This window comes from Phyllobates terribilis, unplaced genomic scaffold, assembly GCF_046119375.1.
Source record: "Phyllobates terribilis strain yellow unplaced genomic scaffold, ASM4611937v1 Scaffold_12__6_contigs__length_324123572, whole genome shotgun sequence".
NCBI classification, from domain to species: Eukaryota; Metazoa; Chordata; class Amphibia; order Anura; family Dendrobatidae; genus Phyllobates; species Phyllobates terribilis.
The window spans coordinates 321,611,857-321,633,243 of NW_027362772.1; the positions used below are offsets into that span (position 1 = coordinate 321,611,857).

General features: G+C 50.6%; 1 protein-coding gene across 2 annotated transcripts in view; it reads right to left on the reverse strand.

Moving 5' to 3' along the window:
* Window positions 1-1,430: 1,430 nt before the first annotated feature.
* JAM3 (junctional adhesion molecule 3) overlaps window positions 1,431-21,387 on the reverse strand; it is a 132,128-nt gene continuing 112,171 nt past the window's right edge. For both annotated transcript variants that reach the window (XM_073657481.1, XM_073657482.1), the window contains 5 exons: window positions 6,207-6,409; window positions 5,320-5,419; window positions 5,070-5,202; window positions 4,498-4,552; window positions 1,431-2,803 (listed from right to left, as the gene is read on the reverse strand). In XM_073657481.1, the coding sequence (XP_073513582.1) occupies window positions 2,768-2,803; window positions 4,498-4,552; window positions 5,070-5,202; window positions 5,320-5,419; window positions 6,207-6,409 (527 nt within the window). In that variant the 3' untranslated portion in view covers window positions 1,431-2,767. The remainder of the gene's footprint in view (window positions 2,804-4,497; window positions 4,553-5,069; window positions 5,203-5,319; window positions 5,420-6,206; window positions 6,410-21,387) is intronic.

Below are 21,387 nucleotides of genomic sequence, written 5' to 3' on the forward strand. Positions count from 1 at the left end.
GCTAGAACTGTGCTGGCACTAGGAGGGGAAAGTGAAGTCAGCACTCATTGGCTGCAGTGATTGTATGACATGACAATGCTGACACTGCTAGAACTGTGCTGGCACTAGGAGGGGAAAGTAAAGTCAGCACTCATTGGCTGCAGTGATTGTATGACATGACAATGCTGACACTGCTAGAACTGTGCTGGCACTAGGAGGGGAAAGTGAAGTCAGCACTCATTGGCTGCAGTGATTGTATGACATGACAATGCCGACACTGCTAGAACTGTGCTGGCACTAGGAGGGGAGAGTGAAGCCAGCACTGATTGGCTGCAGTGATTGTATGACATGACAATGCCGACACTGCTAGAACTGTGCTGGCACTAGGAGGGGAGAGTGAAGCCAGCACTGACTGGCTGCAGTGATTGTATGACATGACAATGCTGACACTGCTAGAACTGTGCTGGCACTAGGAGGGGAGAGTGAAGTCAGCACTGACTAGCTGCAGTGATTGTAGGACATGACAATGCTGACACTGCTAGAACTGTGCTGGCACTAGGAGGGGAGAGTGAAGCCAGCACTGATTGGCTGCAGTGATTGTATGACATGACAATGCCGACACTGCTAGAACTGTGCTGGCACTAGGAGGGGAGAGTGAAGCCAGCACTGATTGGCTGCAGTGATTGTATGACATGACAATGCCGACACTGCTAGAACTGTGCTGGCACTAGGAGGGGAGAGTGAAGCCAGCACTGACTGGCTGCAGTGATTGTATGACATGACAATGCTGACACTGCTAGAACTGTGCTGGCACTAGGAGGGGAGAGTGAAGCCAGCACTGACTGGCTGCAGTGATTGTATGACATGACAATGCCGACACTGCTAGAACTGTGCTGGCACTGGAAGTGAGTATTGGTGTTTTTATTTTACTGGAAGGAAACAAACAGAAATTGAAAAGGGGTTGTCCAAGTAGTGGACATCCAGTTTAAGAAAAGCGCTTGGCTATGAAGATATCAGTGCTGGTCCTGGTCGGTGCTCACAAATGTCAGCATACGACCAGTGTTGTGTATAAAGGGGGCTGGCTGACTGTTAAACAGACTGGCTTAGATTTTGGAGTTAACTGTCTATGTCGACTGTGCTCATTTCAGTAGGTACACCAGCTACTTTGTCAGTCATCCCCCTTCCTACACAGCACTAGTCACATACATACACATAAAAGATCTCTTCAGATCCACACAGATGCCAACTGCCAGGATCGGCACGGATATATTAGATCGGCACGGATATATTAGATCGGCACGGATATATTAGATCGGCACGGATATATTAGATCGGCACGGATATATTAGATCGGTAATATTCTGCCCATCAATAGGCAATATGGTTACTTTCTCCCAAAACCAAACGCAATTGTGGACAAGTGTTGCTGATTCTACAAGAAATCAGACATATTTGTTTCATCCTGGACCATCCTTTATAGAATTGTTTAAAGGGATTTTCCCAGAATTGAAAGTTATACTGTACAGATAGGATAGTGATAACTTACTGATCGCTGGGACCCCCAGAGATTTCACGAACAAGGCTCTGTAGCCAGAGTATCAGGTTCTGCAGAGCCCCATCTTGAATATAGTTGAGGTGCACATATTCGGTCTCGGCTCCATTTATTGTTTATGGGACTCCAGAGAAACAGAGTAGAAGTCTGATTCAAGGCAGAGTCCTGCAGAGCCTGGTGCTCGGCGGGACGCAGAGCCTGGTGCTCGGCCGGACGCAGAGCCTGGTGCTCGGCGGGACGCAGAGCCTGGTGCTCGGCGGGACGCAGAGCCTGGTGCTCGGCCGGACGCAGAGCCTGGTGCTCGGCGGGACGCAGAGCCTGGTGCTCGGCCGGACGCAGAGCCTGGTGCTCGGCCGGACGCAGAGCCTGGTGCTCGGCCGGACGCAGAGCCTGGTGCTCGGCCGGACGCAGAGCCTGGTGCTCGGCCGGACGCAGAGCCTGGTGCTCGGCCGGACGCAGAGCCTGGTGCTCGGCCGGACGCAGAGCCTGGTGCTCGGCCGGACGCAGAGCCTGGTGCTCGGCCGGACGCAGAGCCTGGGGCTCGGCGGGACGCAGAGACTTGTGAGGAGCGCGCAGAAGAAGAAAGCGGCTTCATACAAACAATAGAAAAGTTCTTGGAGTGATATTATTACAATGATGTGGAGCGGCTGGCGTCATATCTGACCTGGAAATAGATCGTCCACGGCACACTGACATGTACAACCAGCTGTGACCCCATGGAGAGGACTGTGGAGGTCTCCCAGAGGCGGGGGGCTCGGCTATACTCCACAGCTGCGGATGACACCAGCGCCATTCTCGTGTTGCAGTCGTTTCACTGTAGAAGAATCAGTAATGTGCCCAGACAATGGAGGACCCTGAACATGAAAAATGCAATGAAATCTTCACCACATTTTGCGACTAAAACAACGGAAATTAACCCTTTGATTCAGTTTGTTTAGTGCTAAAACTTCTGTGCTTATGGATAATAAAAAAAAGTAAAAACTGTCTTCATCCCAGATTAAAAGCTGATAGAAAACGTCTCCAGCGTTGACCATAAAAAGATGGAGGATTTGGCAGTGTATTCATACTGTGACTTGGACGTGGCCCTCTAACACTCTCACAATCTGACGCCACAGCCCTAAAGTTCTTGGACGTGGTAGTCGGCGGATGTTGTCAAGTTATACTTTGGCAGATTGGTCGTTACGTGGGGGGCTTCACACTCTGCAGTGCAAGGTCTTCATAAATACATCTAATATATCAGATGACAAAGGACGATTTGTGTCTGAAGTCTCCCTGCAGGAAAAGAGAAAACAGGAGTCAGATCAGACAGACGAGTGACAAGAAGCTGAATCTGCGCCCATCGGTCACGTCTACATCTGAGCAGATCTGCGCCCATCGGTCACGTCTACATCTGAGCAGATCTGTGCTCATCGGTCACGTCTACATCTGAGCAGATCTGCGCCCATCGGTCACGTCTACATCTGAGAAGATCTGCGCTCATCGGTCACGTCTACATCTGAGCAGATCTGCGCTCATCGGTCACGTCTACATCTGAGCAGATCTGCGCCCATCGGTCACGTCTACATCTGAGAAGATCTGCGCTCATCGGTCACGTCTATATCTGAGAAGATCTGCGCTCATCGGTCACGTCTACATCTGAGCAGATCTGCGCTCATCGGTCACGTCTACATCTGAGCAGATCTGCGCTCATCGGTCACGTCTACATCTGAGCAGATCTGCGCCCATCGGTCACGTCTACATCTGAGCAGATCTGCGCCCATCGGTCACATCTACATCTGAGCAGATCTGCGCCCATCGGTCACGTCTACATCTGAGCAGATCTGCGCTCATCGGTCACGTCTACATCTGAGCAGATCTGCTTCTTGTATACCTGAATCTCATGACATTGGGGTCAGGGGGCTTGAGTGTAACAACCTCTATCAATTAGCAGCAAGGTCTGCAATGCTTACAGAAGACTCTGATGTGGGGGGAAGGTGGTGTGCGCTCAAGACGTCAGCTAGAAACTTCTGGGAGGGCAGCCCTCCTTGCAATAACCACATACTGAGGCGCTGCCCCATGGAAGCCGCTCTCCTCATCTGATCAGCGTTTTCGAACTTTGTTCCTCTGATACAGAGCTCAAATCCCTTACTTAGAAAGAGACAAGAAGAGTCGCACAGCTGCAAGCAGGGGGCGCTCACAAGCTGAAATATGGAATGCACCCCTCTAGAGGAGACTGCACACAGCCTGTATGACCCCCTCTATGTCCCGGGCGGATCATGGCTAGGCAATTTACAGACGTAACTGTCCCCATTGGGGCTCACAAGCTAAATTTCCTATCAGTATGTTTTTACAGTGTGGGAGGAAACCAACGTAAGTTTTTGGTGGAATTTAAACGTAGGACCCCAGAGATACAAAGCAACAGTGCTAACCACTGAGCCACTGTGCTGCTAACCACTGAGCCACTAAAAACTGAGCTGCTAACCACTGAGCCACTGTGCTGCTAACCACTGAGCCACTGTGCTGCTAACCACTGAGCCACTGTGCTGCTAACCACTGAGCCACTGTGCTGCTAACCACTGAGCTGCTAACCACTGAGCCACTGTGCTGCTAACCACTGAGCCACTAAAAACTGAGCTGCTAACCACTGAGCCACTAACCACTGAGCTGCTAACCACTGAGCCACTGTGCTGCCCCATAATTTAAATTTTTTTTTTCATCTGCTGCATTCAATATAATGGTAGTCCTGGAATAATGCCATTATTATTACTAGAGGTTTCTGAAGCCAAATACAGGACTATGATGAATATGATCATGAAACACGACATCTCGACAGATAGGGGGCGCTGTAGTTAGAAAAGCACCGCTCGATGGAGGGAGTATTTGATAATGTGTTTAAAGGTTCAGCACCCTACATTCATTCATCACCAAATGTAAGGCACCCGGCGGAGGGTCCCCGGCTAGAGTAACGCTGCGAGCGCCGCAGTCACCTCCTCACTGGTCCGCAGGTAGTTCATACCGTCTGTTTTTGAAGAGTTCATGAAACTGCAGGATAAAAGGAGGAAGAGTGAGTAAAATGGAGACGTGAAGGGAAATCCTATCATTACAGAGCACGAGCCTCACTAGGACCTGAGAAAAGCAGACGATGTGGTGACGGCCATGTGTGGTGACGGCCATGTGTGGTGACGGCCATGTGTGCTGGACCCTCCGGAGGCCTCGCTGATGCAGGTATGCCGCCATGATGCCCGCAGTAGCGGTGGCTTTCTGGAAGGTCTACATCTCGCTACCCTACAATGCCTGACTTCATCGTCTTGTATGTAAATTGTTTCCTATGTTCCTCTTACTCCTCTAGTTTTCCATCCTTCTTTCATGCCTGAGAATAAAGCACTGGTGGGCCGCCATGAGCTGGGCCTCTGCACGCCATCCACATACACGGCCTTCTGAACGCTCCGGAACTACTTTATAAATCCACCAAATGAAAATATACATAATGCCCCCACTCCAGAGAAGTGGCCGATGGCGGAGCGCGGCAGGCTGGGTGGTCAAACCTGGTGGGCCTTACCTTGGAGCATTGGGCCTGCCGCTGTGTACAAAGTAACCCTTCTGATAGGCACAGCACATGCCGACAGTAATGAGGACGAGCACCAACACCACAACCAGGACGCCTCCAACAATGCCACCAATGTTCAAGTCATCTGAGGGTAAAAGACAGATATTACCGCAAAGGAGGAACCCGCCACGGAAGCGCCCATCTCATCACAACCTGACACGGCGCCAACACCAGGGCACTACACAAGACGCCAGGAACCTACAAACTTCCAGAAGCTGCGCGTCACAGCGGGCAGACCCGGCGGCATTGCTGGCGATACAGTAATACTGGCCCATGTCTCTCTTATTCACAGCAGCAAATACCTGAAAGGAGAAGAGCGTCAGCTTGTGTCATAGGGCCCGAGGTCACACTGCCACGAGCGTGCCGCCACGTCACACTGCCACGAGCGTGCCGCCACGTCACACTGCCACGAACGTGCTGCCACGTCACACTGCCACGAGCGTGCTGCCACGTCACACTGCCACGAGCGTGCTGCCACGTCACACTGCCACGAGCGTGCTGCCACGTCACAGTGCCACGAGCGTGCTGCCACGTCACACTGCCACGAGCGTGCTGCCACGTCACACTGCCACGAGCGTGCTGCCACGTCACACTGCCACGAGCGTGCTGCCACGTCACACTGCCACGAGCGTGCCGCCACGTCACACTGCCACGAGCGTGCCGCCACGTCACACTGCCACGAGCGTGCCGCCACGTCACACTGCCATAAGCGTGCTGCCACGTCACACTACGCTAAGTGTGCTGCCACGTCACACTGCCACGAGCGTGCTGCCACGTCACACTGCCACGAGCGTGCTGCCACGTCACACTGCCACGAGCGTGCTGCCACGTCACACTGCCACGAGCGTGCTGCCACGTCACACTGCCACGAGCGTGCTGCCACGTCACACTGCCACGAGCGTGCTGCCACGTCACACTGCCATAAGCGTGCTGCCACGTCACACTGCCACGAGCGTGCTGCCACGTCACACTGCCACGAGCGTGCTGCCACGTCACACTGCCATAAGCATGCTGCCACGTCGCACTGCCACGAGCGTGCTGCCACGTCACACTGCCATAAGCATGCTGCCACGTCGCACTGCCACTCACCAGAGTCCCGCTGCTCATATTCACAGTGAAGGTCGAGTTCAGGAACTTGGGGCTGCTTCTAGACTCTTCGGGAAGGGCGTCACTGTTGCGGTACCAGCGATAAACAGAACTGGGGAATCCCTCACTTTCTCGGCAATGCAGAACAGCAGATTTCCCCACAGGCACAGATTTGGGCACTCGGCACTGGGGAATTACAGGTTTTACTAAGTGAACAAAGAAGAAAATGTAATAAATTAAAATATAACAGCAATAAAAGCAGAAAAACAACTACCCACATTAAACCACAGGATGACTGAGAGCGAGCCCCACAAGCCTCCATCCACAACGCCCTGGAAACCGTCACAGGAACATGCGTCACAGGAACACGCGTCACAGGAACACGCGCCACATGGAACACGCGTCACAGCCACACGCGAAACAGCTACACGCGAAACAGCCACACGCGAAACAGCCACACGCGAAACAGCCACACGCGAAACAGCAACACGCGAAACAGCAACACGCGAAACAGCAACACGCGAAACAGCAACACGCGAAACAGCAACACGCGAAACAGCAACACGCGCCACAGCAACACGCGCCACAGCAACACGCGCCACAGCAACACGCGCCACAGCAACACGCGCCACAGCCACACGCGCCACAGCCACACGCGCCACAGGAACACGCGTCACAGGAACACGCGTCACATGGAACACGCGTCACATGGAACACGCGTCACATGGAACACGCGTCACATGGAACACGCGTCACATGGAACACGCGTCACAGGAACACGCGTCACAAGATGTCAGCGCGAACCCTCATCACCAAATAATGGCACATCCTGACATCAGGCAAAGTTACACGACTGCAGCAGTAAACTGGGTGACTACAGATTGTCACAGCTCCGTCATGCCCCGCACCGTGCCCACCATCACTTCATGCAGATTGTAAGACTCGATGAAAGAGAAATGCAATTGTAGCTCATCCTCCTACTCCGATCAGCCAGTGATGCAGGAATGGAGCAGGCCGCAGGACCAAAGAAAGGAGAGAAGCTGCGCCCAGACCCAGGCAGAATAAAAAACGCCACTTATTACATTCATTAAAAATAAGCAGAACAAAAACAGAAAAAAAAGTTCATGTCTGTAGATTGATCCACGTGTCACATCCCAGAGCACGATCATCATAGCTGGGAAGTGAAATGCGTCATGCTCTACACACCTGGACTCTTTTTTAAAAAATTTTGTATTGTTGATTTCTAATGAATCGAATAATTGGCAATTCTTGATTGAATCTTGAGCCGAGCGCTGGATTCATCTTATCTACTGTATGTAATAATTTATAAGATTTCTCTCTGTCCATTACAACAATCATAAAGCACAAAATCCCATGAACGGGAGGAGTGACGGCAGCAACAGTATGTGGTCAGTCAGAGGGTGATTACACCGTATCCTTCCCCCGGGGACGCTGTATATATGTGATCAGTCAGAGGGTGATTACACCGTATCCTTCCCCCGGGGACGCTGTATATATGTGATCAGTCAGAGGGTGATTACACCGTATCCTTCCCCCGGGGACGCTGTATATATGTGATCAGTCAGAGGGTGATTACACCGTATCCTTCCCCCGGGGACGCTGTATATATGTGATCAGTCAGAGGGTGATTACACCGTATCCTTCCCCCGGGGACGCTGTATATATGTGATCAGTCAGAGGGTGATTACACCGTATCCTTCCCCCGGGGACGCTGTATATATGTGATCAGTCAGAGGGTGATTACACCGTATCCTTCCCCCGGGGACGCTGTATATATGTGATCAGTCAGAGGGTGATTACACCGTATCCTTCCCCCGGAGACGATGTATATATGTGATTAGTCAGAGGGTGATTACACCGTATCCTTCCCCCGGAGACGATGTATATATGTGATTAGTCAGAGGGTGATTACACCGTATCCTTCCCCCGGGGACGCTGTATATATGTGATCAGTCAGAGGGTGATTACACCGTATCCTTCCCCCGGGGACGCTGTATATATGTGATCAGTCAGAGGGTGATTACACCGTATCCTTCCCCCGGAGACGATGTATATATGTGATTAGTCAGAGGGTGATTACACCGTATCCTTCCCCCGCGGACGCTGTATATATGTGAACAGTCAGAGGGTGATTACACCGTATCCTTCCCCCGCGGACGCTGTATATATGTGATCAGTCAGAGGGATGATCACACGGTATCCTTCCCCCGGGGACGCTGTATATATGTGATCAGTCAGAGGGTGATTACACCGTATCCTTCTCCCGGGCACGCTGTATATATGTGATCAGTCAGAGGGTGATTACACCGTATCCTTCCCCCGGGGACGCTGTATATATGTGATCAGAGGGGTGATTACACCGTATCCTTCCCCCGCGGACGCTGTATATATGTGATCAGTCAGAGGGTGATTACACAGTATTCTTCCCCCGGGGACGCTGTATATATGTGATCAGAGGATGATTACACCGTATCCTTCCCCCGGGGACGATGTATATGTGGTCAGTCAGAGGGTGATTACACCGTATCCTTCCCCCGCGGACGCTGTATATATGTGATTAGTCAGAGGGTGATTACACCGTATGCTTCCCCCGCGGACGCTGTATATATGAGATCAGTCAGAGGGGTGATTACACCGTATCCTTCCCCCGGGGACGCTGTATATATGTGATCAGTCAGTCAGAGGGGTGATTACACCGTATCCTTCCCCCGGGCACGCTGTATATATGTGATCAGAGGGGTGATTACACCGTATCCTTCCCCCGGGGACGATGTATATATGTGATCAGAGGGGTGATTACACCGTATCCTTCCCCCGGGGACGCTGTATATATGTGATCAGAGGGGTGATCACACGGTATCCTTCCCCCGGGGACGCTGTATTTATGTGATCAGTCAGAGGGTGATTACACCGTATCCTTCCCCCGGGGACGCTGTATTTATGTGATCAGTCAGAGGGGTGATTACACCGTATCCTTCCCCCGGGGACTATGTATATATGTGATCAGTCAGAGGGTGATTACACAGTATCCTTCCCCCGGGGACGCTGTATATATGTGATCAGAGGGTGATTACACCGTATCCTTCCCCCGGGGACGCTGTATATGTGGTCAGTCAGAGGGTGATTACACCGTATCCTTCCCCCGCGGACGCTGTATATATGTGATCAGTCAGAGGGGTGATTACACCGTATCCTTCCCCCGGAGACGCTGTATATATGTGATCAGTCAGAGGGGTGATTACACCGTATCCTTCCCCCGGGGACGATGTATATACGTGATCAGTCAGAGGGGTGATTACACCGTATTCTTCCCCCGGGGACGATGTATATATGTGATCAGTCAGAGGGGTGATTACACCGTATCCTTCCCCCGGGGACGCTGTATATATGTGATCAGTCAGAGGGGTGATTACACCGTATCCTTCCCCCGGGGACGCTGTATATATGTGATCAGAGGGGTGATTACACCGTATCCTTCCCCCGTGGACGCTGTATATATGTGGTCAGTCAGAGGGTGATTACACCGTATCCTTCCCCCGGGGACGCTGTATATATGTGATCAGTCAGAGGGTGATTACACCGTATCCTTCCCCCGGGGACGCTGTATATATGTGATCAGTCAGAGGGTGATTACACCGTATCCCTCCCCCGGGAACGCTGTATATATGTGATCAGTCAGAGTGGTGATTACACCGTATCCTTCCCCCGGGGACGCTGTATATATGTGATCAGTCAGAGGGGTGATTACACCGTATCCTTCCCCCGGTGACGCTGTATATATGTGATCAGAGGGGTGATTACACCGTATCCTTCCCCCGTGGACGCTGTATATATGTGGTCAGTCAGAGGGTGATTACACCGTATCCTTCCCCCGGGGACGCTGTATATATGTGATCAGTCAGAGGATGATTACACCGTATCCTTCCCCCGGGGACGCTGTATATATGTGATCAGTCAGAGGGTGATTACACCGTATCCTTCCCCCGGGGACGATGTATATATGTGATCAGTCAGAGGGGTGATTGCACCGTATCCTTCCCCCGGGGACGATGTATATATGTGATCAGTCAGAGGGGTGATTACACCGTATCCTTTATCCGGAGACAATGTATATATGTGATCAGTCAGAGGGGTGATTACACCGTATCCTTTCCCCGGAGACGATGTATATATGTGATCAGTCAGAGGGGTGATTACACCGTATCCTTCCCCCGGGGACGCTGTATATATGTGATCAGTCAGAGGGGTGATTACACCGTATCCTTCCCCCGGAGACGATGTATATATGTGATCAGTCAGAGGGTGATTACACCGTATCCTTCCCCCGGGGACGCTGTATATATGTGATCAGTCAGAAAGGTGATTACACCGTATCCTTCCCCCGGGGACGCTGTATATATGTGATCAGTCAGAGGGGTGATTACACCGTATCCTTCCCCCGGGGAAGCTGTATATATGTGATCAGAGGGGTGATTACACTGTATCCTTCCCCCGGGGACGCTGTATATATGTGATCAGTCAGAGGGGTGATTACACCGTATCCTTCCCCCGCGGACGCTGTATATATGTGGTCAGTCAGAGGGTGATTACACCGTATCCTTCCCCCGGGGACGCTGTATATATGTGGTCAGTCAGAGGGTGATTACACCGTATCCTTCCCCCAGGGAAGCTGTATATATGTGATCAGAGGGGTGATTACACCGTATCCTTCCCCGGGGGACGCTGTATATATGTGGTCAGTCAGAGGGTGATTACACCGTATCCTTCCCCCAGGGAAGCTGTATATATGTGATCAGAGGGGTGATTACACCGTATCCTTCCCCCGCGGACGCTGTATATATGTGGTCAGTCAGAGGGTGATTACACCGTATCCATCCCCCGGGGACGCTGTATATATGTGATCAGTCAGAGTGGTGATTACACCGTATCCTTCCCCCGGGGACGCTGTATATATGTGATCAGTCAGAGGGGTGATTACACCGTATCCTTCCCCCGGGGACGCTGTATATATGTGATCAGAGGGGTGATTACACCGTATCCTTCCCCCGCGGACGCTGTATATATGTGGTCAGTCAGAGGGTGATTACACCGTATCCTTCCCCCGGGGACGCTGTATATATGTGATCAGTCAGAGGGTGATTACACCGTATCCTTCCCCCGGGGACGCTGTATATATGTGATCAGTCAGAGGGTGATTACACCGTATCCTTCCCCCGGGGACGCTGTATATATGTGATCAGTCAGAGGGGTGATTACACCGTATCCTTCCCCCGCGGACGCTGTATATATGTGGTCAGTCAGAGGGTGATTACACCGTATCCTTCCCCGGGGACGCTGTATATATGTGGTCAGTCAGAGGGTGATTACACCGTATCCTTCCCCCAGGGAAGCTGTATATATGTGATCAGAGGCGTGATTACACCGTATCCTTCCCCCGGGGACGCTGTATATATGTGGTCAGTCAGAGGGTGATTACACCGTATCCTTCCCCCAGGGAAGCTGTATATATGTGATCAGAGGGGTGATTACACCGTATCCTTCCCCCGCGGACGCTGTATATATGTGGTCAGTCAGAGGGTGATTACACCGTATCCTTCCCCCGGGGACGCTGTATATATGTGATCAGTCAGAGGGTGATTACACCGTATCCTTTCCCCGGAGACGATGTATATATGTGATCAGTCAGAGGGTGATTACACCGTATCCTTCCCCCGGGGACGCTGTATATATGTGATCAGTCAGAGGGTGATTGCACCGTATCCTTCCCCCGGGGACGATGTATATATGTGATCAGTCAGAGGGGTGATTACACCGTATCCTTTATCCGGAGACGATGTATATATGTGATCAGTCAGAGGGGTGATTACACCGTATCCTTTCCCCGGAGACGATGTATATATGTGATCAGTCAGAGGGGTGATTACACCGTATCCTTCCCCCGGGGAAGCTGTATATGTGGTCAGTCAGAGGGGTGATTACACCGTATCCTTCCCCCGGGGACGCTGTATATATGTGATCAGTCAGAAAGGTGATTACACCGTATCCTTCCCCCGGGGACGCTGTATATATGTGATCAGTCAGAGGGGTGATTACACCGTATCCTTCCCCCGGGGAAGCTGTATATATGTGATCAGAGGGGTGATTACACTGTATCCTTCCCCCGGGGACGCTGTATATATGTGATCAGTCAGAGGGGTGATTACACCGTATCCTTCCCCCGCGGACGCTGTATATATGTGGTCAGTCAGAGGGTGATTACACCGTATCCTTCCCCCGGGGACGCTGTATATATGTGGTCAGTCAGAGGGTGATTACACCGTATCCTTCCCCCAGGGAAGCTGTATATATGTGACCAGAGGGGTGATTACACCGTATCCTTCCCCCGCGGACGCTGTATATATGTGGTCAGTCAGAGGGTGATTACACCGTATCCTTCCCCCAGGGAAGCTGTATATATGTGATCAGAGGGGTGATTACACCGTATCCTTCCCCCGCGGACGCTGTATATATGTGGTCAGTCAGAGGGTGATTACACCGTATCCTTCCCCCGGGAACGCTGTATATGTGGTCAGTCAGAGGGGTGATTACACCGTATCCTTCCCCCAGGGACACTGTATATATGTGATCAGTCAGAGGGGTGATTACACCGTATCCTTCCCCCGGGGACGCTGTATATATGTGATTAGTCAGAGGGGTGATCACACAGTATCCTTCCCCCGGGGAAGCTGTATATGTGGTCAGTCAGAGGGTGATTACACCGTATCCTTTCCCCGGGGACGCTGTATATGTGGTCAGTCAGAGGGTGATTACACCGTATCCTTCCCCCGGAGACGATGTATATATTTGATCAATCAGAGGGGTGATTACACCGTATCCTTCCCCCGGGGACGATGTATATATGTCATCAGTCAGAGGGTGATTACACCGTATCCTTCCCCCGGGGACGCTGTATATATGTGATCAGTCAGAGGGTGATTACACCGTATCCTTCCCCCGGGGACTATGTATATATATGATCAGTCAGAGGGGTGATCACACAGTATCCTTCCCCCGGGGACTATGTATATATATGATCAGTCAGAGGGGTGATCACACAGTATCCTTCCCCTGGGGACGCTGTATATATGTGATCAGAGGGGTGATCACACAGTATCCTTCCCCCGGGGACGCTGTATATATGTGATCAGAGGGGTGATCACACCGTATCCTTCCCCCGGGGACTCTGTATATATGTGATCAGAAGGGTGATCACACCGTATCCTTCCCCCGGGGACGATGTATATATGTGATCAGAGGGGTGATTACACAGTATCCTTCCCCCGGGGACGATGTATATATGTGATTAGTCAGAGGGGTGATTACACCGTATACTTCCCCCGGAGACGCTGTATATATGTGATCAGTCAGAGGGGTGATCACACAGTATCCTTCCCCCGCGGACGCTGTATATATGTGATCAGTCAGAGGGTGATTACACCGTATCCTTCCCCCGGGGATGCTGTATATACAGTACAGACCAAAAGTTTGGACACACCTTCTCATTTAAAGATTTTTCTGTATTTTCATGACTATGAAAATTGTACATTCACACTGAAGGCATCAAAACCATGAATTACCACATGTGGAATTATATACTTAACAAAAAAGTGTGAAACAGCTGAAAATATGTCTTATATTCTAGGTTCTTCAAAGTAGCCACCTTTTGCTTTGATGACTGCTTTGCACACTCTTGGCATTCTCTTGATGAGCTTCAAGAGGTAGTCACCGGAAATGGTCTTCCAACAATCTTGAAGGAGTTCCCTGAGATGCTTAGCACTTGTTGGCCCTTTTGCCTTCACTCTGCGGTCCAGCTCACCCCAAACCATCTCGATTGGGTTCAGGTCTGGTGACTGTGGAGGCCAGGTCATCTGGCGTAGCCCCCCATCACTCTCCTTCTTGGTCAAATAGCCCTTACACAGCCTGGAGGTGTGTTTGGGGTCATTGTCCTGTTGAAAAATAAATGATGGTCCAACTAAACGCAAACCGGATGGAATAGCATGCCGCTGCAAGATGCTGTGGTAGCCATGCTGGTTCAGTATGCCTTCAATTTTGAATAAATCCCCAACAGTGTCACCAGCAAAGCCCCCCACACCATCACACCTCCTCCTCCATGCTTCACGGTGGGAACCAGGCATGTAGAGTCCATTCGTTCACCTTTTCTGCATCGCACAAAGACACGGTGTTTGGAACCAAAGATCTCAAATTTGGACTCATCAGACCAAAGCACAGATTTCCACTGGTCTAATGTCCATTCCTTGTGTTCTTTAGCCCAAACAAGTCTCTTCTGCTTGTTGCCTGTCCTTAGCAGTGGTTTCCTAGCAGCTATTTTACCATGAAGGCCTGCTGCACAACGTCTCCTCTTAACAGTTGTTGTAGAGATGTGTCTGCTGCTAGAACTCTGTGTGGCATTGACCTGGTCTCTAATCTGAGCTGCTGTTAACCTGCGATTTCTGAGGCTGATGACTCGGATAAACTTATCCTCAGAAGCAAAGGTGACTCTTGGTCTTCCTTTCCTGGGGCTGTCCTCATGTGAGCCAGTTTCTTTGTAGCGCTTGATGGTTTTTACAACTGCACTTGAGGACGCTTTCAAAGTTTTCACAATTTTTCGGACTTACTGACATTCATTCCTTAAAGTAATGATGGCCACTCGTTTTTCTTTACTTAGCTGCTTTTTTCTTGCCTTAATACAAATTCTAACAGTCTACTCAGTAGGACTATCACCTGTGTATCCACCAGACTTCTGCACAAGGCAACTGATGATCCCAACCCCATTTATAAGGCAAGAAATCCCACTTATTAAACCTGACAGGGCACACCTGTGAAGTGAAGACCATTTCCGGTGACTACCTCTTGAAGCTCATCAAGAGAATGCCAAGAGTGTGCAAAGCAGTCATCAACACAAAAGGTGGCTACTTTGAAGAACCTAGAATATAAGACATATTTTCAGTAGTTTCACACTTTTTTGGTAAGTATATAATTCCACATGTGTTAATTCATAGTTTTGATGCCTTCAGTGTGAATGTACAATTTTCAAAGTCATGAAAATACAGAAAAATCTTTAAATGAGAAGGTATGTCCAAACTTTTGGTCTGTACTGTATGTGATCAGTCAGAGGGTGATTACACCGTATCCTTCCCCCGGGGACGAAGTATATATGTGATCAGTCAGAGGGTGATTACACCGTATCCTTCCTCCGGGGACGCTGTATATATGTGATCAGTCAGTCAGAGGGGTGATTACACCATATCCTTCCCCCGGGGACGATGTATATATGTGATCAGAGGGGTGATTACACCGTATCCTTCCCCCGGGGACGCTGTATATATGTGATCAGTCAGTCAGAGGGGTGATTACACCATATCCTTCCTCCGGGGACGCTGTATATATGTGATCAGTCAGTCAGAGGGGTGATTACACCATATCCTTCCCCCGGGGACGATGTATATATGTGATCAGAGGGGTGATTACACCGTATCCTTCCCCCGGAGACGATGTATATATGTGATCAGTCAGAGGGTGATTACACCGTATCCTTCCCCCGGGGACGCTGTATATATGTGATTAGTCAGAGGGGTGATTACTGTATCCTTCCCCCGGGGACGCTGTATATATGTGATCAGTCAGAGGGTGATTACACCGTATCCTTCCCCCGGGGACGCTGTATATATGTGATTAGTCAGAGAGGTGATTACTGTATCCTTCCCCCGGGGACGATGTATATATGTGATCAGTCAGAGGGGTGATTACACAGTATCCTTCCCCCGGGGACGCTGTATATATGTGATCAGTCAGAGGGGTGATTACACAGTATCCTTCCCCCGGGGACGCTGTATATATGTGATCAGTCAGAGGGGTGATTACACAGTATCCTTCCCCCGGGGACGCTGTATATATGTGATCAGAGGGGTGATTACACCGTATCCTTCTCCCGGGGACGCTGTATACATGTGATCAGTCAGAGGGTGATTACACCGTATCCTTCCCCCGGGGACGCTGTATATATGTGATCAGAGGGGTGATTACACCGTATCCTTCCCCCGGGGACGATGTATATATGTGATCAGAGGGGTGATCACACAGTATCCTTCCCCCGGGGACGATGTATATATGTGACCAGTCAGAGGGGTGATCACACGGTATCCTTCCCCCGGGGACGCTGTATATATGTGATCAGTCAGAGGGGTGATTACTGTATCCTTCCCCCGGGGACGCTGTATATATGTGACCAGTCAGAGGGGTGATCACACGGTATCCTTCCCCCGGGGACGCTGTATATATGTGATCAGTCAGAGGGGTGATTAATGTATCCTTCCCCCGGGGACGCTGTATATATGTGATCAGTCAGAGGGTGAATACACCGTATCCTTCCCCCAGAGACGCTGTATATATGTGATTAGTCAGAGGGTGATTACACCGTATCCTTCCCCCGGGGACGCTGTATATATGTGATCAGTCAGAGGGGTGATTACTGTATCCTTCCCCCGGGGACGCTGTATATATGTGATCAGTCAGAGGGTGATTACACTGTATCCTTCCCCCGGAGACGCTGTATATATGTGATTAGTCAGAGGGTGATTACACCGTATCCTTCCCCCGGAGACGCTGTATATATGTGATTAGTCAGAGGATGATTACACCGTATCCTTCCCCCGGAGACGCTGTATATATGTGATTAGTCAGAGGGTGATTACACCGTATCCTTCCCCCGGAGACGCTGTATATATGTGATTAGTCAGAGGGTGATTACACCGTATCCTTCCCCCGGAGACGCTGTATATATGTGATTAGTCAGAGGATGATTACTGTATCCTTTCCCCGGGGACGCTGTATATATGATCAGTCAGAGGGGTGAATACACCGTATCCTTCCCCCGGAGACGCTGTATATATGTGATTAGTCAGAGGGTGATTACACCGTATCCTTCCCCCGGGGACGATGTATATATGTGATTAGTCATAGGGGCGATTACACCGTATCCTTCTCCCGGGGACGCTGTATATATGTGATCAGTCAGAGGGGCGATTACACCGTATCCTTCCCCCGGGGACGATGTATATATGTCATCAGTCAGAGGGTGATTACACCGTATCCTTTCCCCGGGGACGCTGTATATATGTGATCAGTCAGAGGGTGATTACACCGTATCCTTCCACCGGGGACGCTGTATATATGTGATCAGTCAGAGGGGTGATTACACCGTATCCTTCCCCCGGGGACGATGTATATATGTGATCAGTCAGAGGGTGATTACACCGTATCCTTCCCCAGGGCACGCTGTATATATGTGATCAGTCAGAGAGGAGATTACACCGTATCCTTTCCCCGGGGACGATGTATATATGTGATCAGTCAGAGGGGTGATTACACCGTATCCTTCCCCCGGGGACGATGTATATATGTGATCAGTCAGAGGGGTGATTACACCGTATCCTTCCCCCGGGGACGATGTATATATGTGATCAGTCAGAGGGGTGATTACACCGTATCCTTCCCCCGAGGACGATGTATATATGTGATCAGAGGGGTGATTACACCGTATCCTTCCCTCGGGGACGCTGTATATATGTGATCAGTCAGAGGGGTGATCACACGGTATCCTTCCCCCGGGGACGCTGTATATATGTGATCAGTCAGAGGGGTGATTACACCGTATCCTTCCCCCGGGGACGCTGTATATATGTGATCAGTCATAGGGGTGATTACACCGTATCCTTCCCCCGGGGACGCTGTATATATGTGATCAGTCAGAGGGTGATTACACCGTATCCTTCCCCCGGGGACGCTGTATATATGTGATTAGTCAGAGGGTGATTACACCGTATCCTTCCCCCGGAGACGCTGTATATATGTGATCAGTCAGAGGGTGATTACACCGTATCCTTCCCCCAGGGACACTGTATATATGTGATTAGTCAGAGGGTGATTACACCGTATCCTTACCCCGGAGACGCTGTATATATGTGATCAGTCAGAGGGGTGATTACACCGTATCCTTCCCCCGGAGACGCTGTATATATGTGATCAGTCAGAGGGTGATTACACCGTATCCTTCCCCCAGGGACACTGTATATATGTGATCAGTCAGAGGGGTGATTACACCGTATCCTTCCCCCGGAGACGCTGTATATATGTGATCAGTCAGAGGGTGATTACACCGTATCCTTCCCCCGGGGACGCTGTATATATGTGATCAGAGGGGTGATCACAACGTATCCTTCCCCCGGGGACGGTGTATATATGGGATCAGAGGGGTGATTACACCGTATCCTTCCCCCGGGGACAATGTATATATGTGATCAGTCAGAGGGTGATTACACCATATCCTTCCCCCGGGGACGATGTATATATGTGATCAGTCAGAGGGGTGATTACACGGTATCCCTCCCCCTGGGACGATGTATATATGTGATCAGTGGGTGATTACTGTATCCTTCCCCCGGGGACGATGTATATATGTGACCAGTCAGAGGGGTGATTACACCGTATCCTTCCCCCGAGGACGATGTATATATGTGATCAGAGGGGTGATTACACCGTATCCTTCCCTCGGGGACGCTGTATATATGTGATCAGTCAGAGGGGTGATCACACGGTATCCTTCCCCCGGGGACGCTGTATATATGTGATCAGTCAGAGGGGTGATTACACCGTATCCTTCCCCCGGGGACGCTGTATATATGTGATCAGTCATAGGGGTGATTACACCGTATCCTTCCCCCGGGGACGCTGTATATATGTGATCAGTCAGAGGGTGATTACACCGTATCCTTCCCCCGGGGACGCTGTATATATGTGATTAGTCAGAGGGTGATTACACCGTATCCTTCCCCCGGAGACGCTGTATATATGTGATCAGTCAGAGGGGTGATTACACCGTATCCTTCCCCCGGAGACGCTGTATATATGTGATCAGTCAGAGGGTGATTACACCGTATCCTTCCCCCGGGGACGTTGTATATATGTGATCAGAGGGGTGATCACAACGTATCCTTCCCCCTGGGACGATGTATATATGTGATCAGTGGGTGATTACTGTATCCTTCCCCCGGGGACGATGTATATATGTGACCAGTCAGAGGGGTGATTACACCGTATCCTTCCCCCGGAGACGCTGTATATATGTGATTAGTCAGAGGGTGATTACACCGTATCCTTCCCCCGGAGACGCTGTATATATATGATCAGTCAGAGGGGTGATTACGCAGTATCCTTCCCCCGGGGACGCTGTATATATGTGATCAGAGGGGTGATCACACCGTATCCTTCCCCCGGGGACGCTGTATATATGTGATCAGAGGGGTGATTACACCGTATCCTTCCCCCAGGGACGATGTATATATGTGATCAGTCAGAAAGGTGATTACACCGTATCCTTCCCCCGGGGACGCTGTATATATGTGATCAGTCAGAAAGGTGATTACACCGTATTCTTCCCCCGGGGACGCTGTATATATGTGATCAGTCAGAGGGGTGATTACTGTATCCTTCGCCCGGGGACGCTGTATATATGTGATCAGAGGGGTGATTACACTGTATCCTTCCCCCGGGGACGCTGTATATATGTGATCAGTCAGAGGGGTGATTACTGTATCCTTCGCCCGGGGACGCTGTATATATGTGATCAGTGGGTGATTACTGTATCCTTCCCCCGGGGACGATGTATATATGTGATCAGTCAGAGGGTGATTACACCGTATCCTTCCCCCGGGGACGCTGTATATATGGGATCAGAGGGGTGATTACACCGTATCCTTCCCCCGGGGACGATGTATATATGTGATCAGTCAGAGGGGTGATTACTGTATCCTTCCCCCGGGGATGATGTATATATGAGATCAGTGGGTGATTACTGTATCCTTCCCCCGGGGACGATGTATATATGTGATCAGAGGGGTGATTACACCGTATCCTTCCCCCAGGGACGATGTATATATGTGATCAGTCAGAGGGGTGATTACACCGTATCCTTCCCCCGGGGACGATGTATATATGTGATCAGTCAGAGGGTGATTACACCATATCCTTCCCCCGGGGACGATGTATATATGTGATCAGTCAGAGGGGTGATTACACCGTATCCTTCCCCCGGGGACGATGTATATATGTGATCAGAGGGGTGATTACACCGTATCCTTCCCCCAGGGACGCTGTATATATGTGATCAGAGGGGTGATTACACCGAATCTTTCCCCCAGGGACGCTGTATATATGTGATCAGTCAGAGGGGTGATCACACAGTATCCTTCCCCCGGGGACGCTGTATATATGTGATCAGTCAGAGGGGTGATTACTGTATCCGTCCCCCGGAGACGCTGTATATATGTGATCAGTCAGAGGGTGATTACACCGTATCCTTGCCCCGGGGACGCTGTATATATGTGATCAGTCAGAGGGGTGATTACACCGTATCCTTCCCCCGGAGACTATGTATATATGTGATCAGTCAGAGGGTGATTACACCGTATCCTTCCCCCGGGGACGCTGTATATATGTGATCAGTCAGAAAGGTGATTACACCGTATCCTTCCCCCGGGGACGCTGTATATATGTGATCAGTCATAGGGGTGATTACACAGTATCCTTCCCCCGGGGAAGCTGTATATATGTGATCAGAGGGGTGATTACACCGTATTCTTCCCCCGGAGACGATGTATATATGTGATCAGTCAGAGGGTGATTACACCGTATCCTTCCCCCGGGGACGCTGTATATATGTGATCAGTCAGAAAGGTGATTACACCGTATCCTTCCCCCGGGGACGCTGTATATATGTGATCAGTCAGAGGGGTGATTACACCGTATCCTTCCCCCGGGGAGGCTGTATATATGTGATCAGAGGGGTGATCACACAGTATCCTTCCCCCGGGGAAGCTGTATATATGTGATCAGAGGGGTGATTACACTGTATCCTTCCCCCGGGGACGCTGTATATATGTGATCAGTCAGAGGGGTGATTACACCGTATCCTTCCCCCGCGGACGCTGTATATATGTGGTCAGTCAGAGGGTGATTACACCGTATCCTTCCCCCGGGGACGCTGTATATATGTGGTCAGTCAGAGGGTGATTACACCGTATCCTTCCCCCAGGGACGCTGTATATATGTGATCAGAGGGGTGATTACA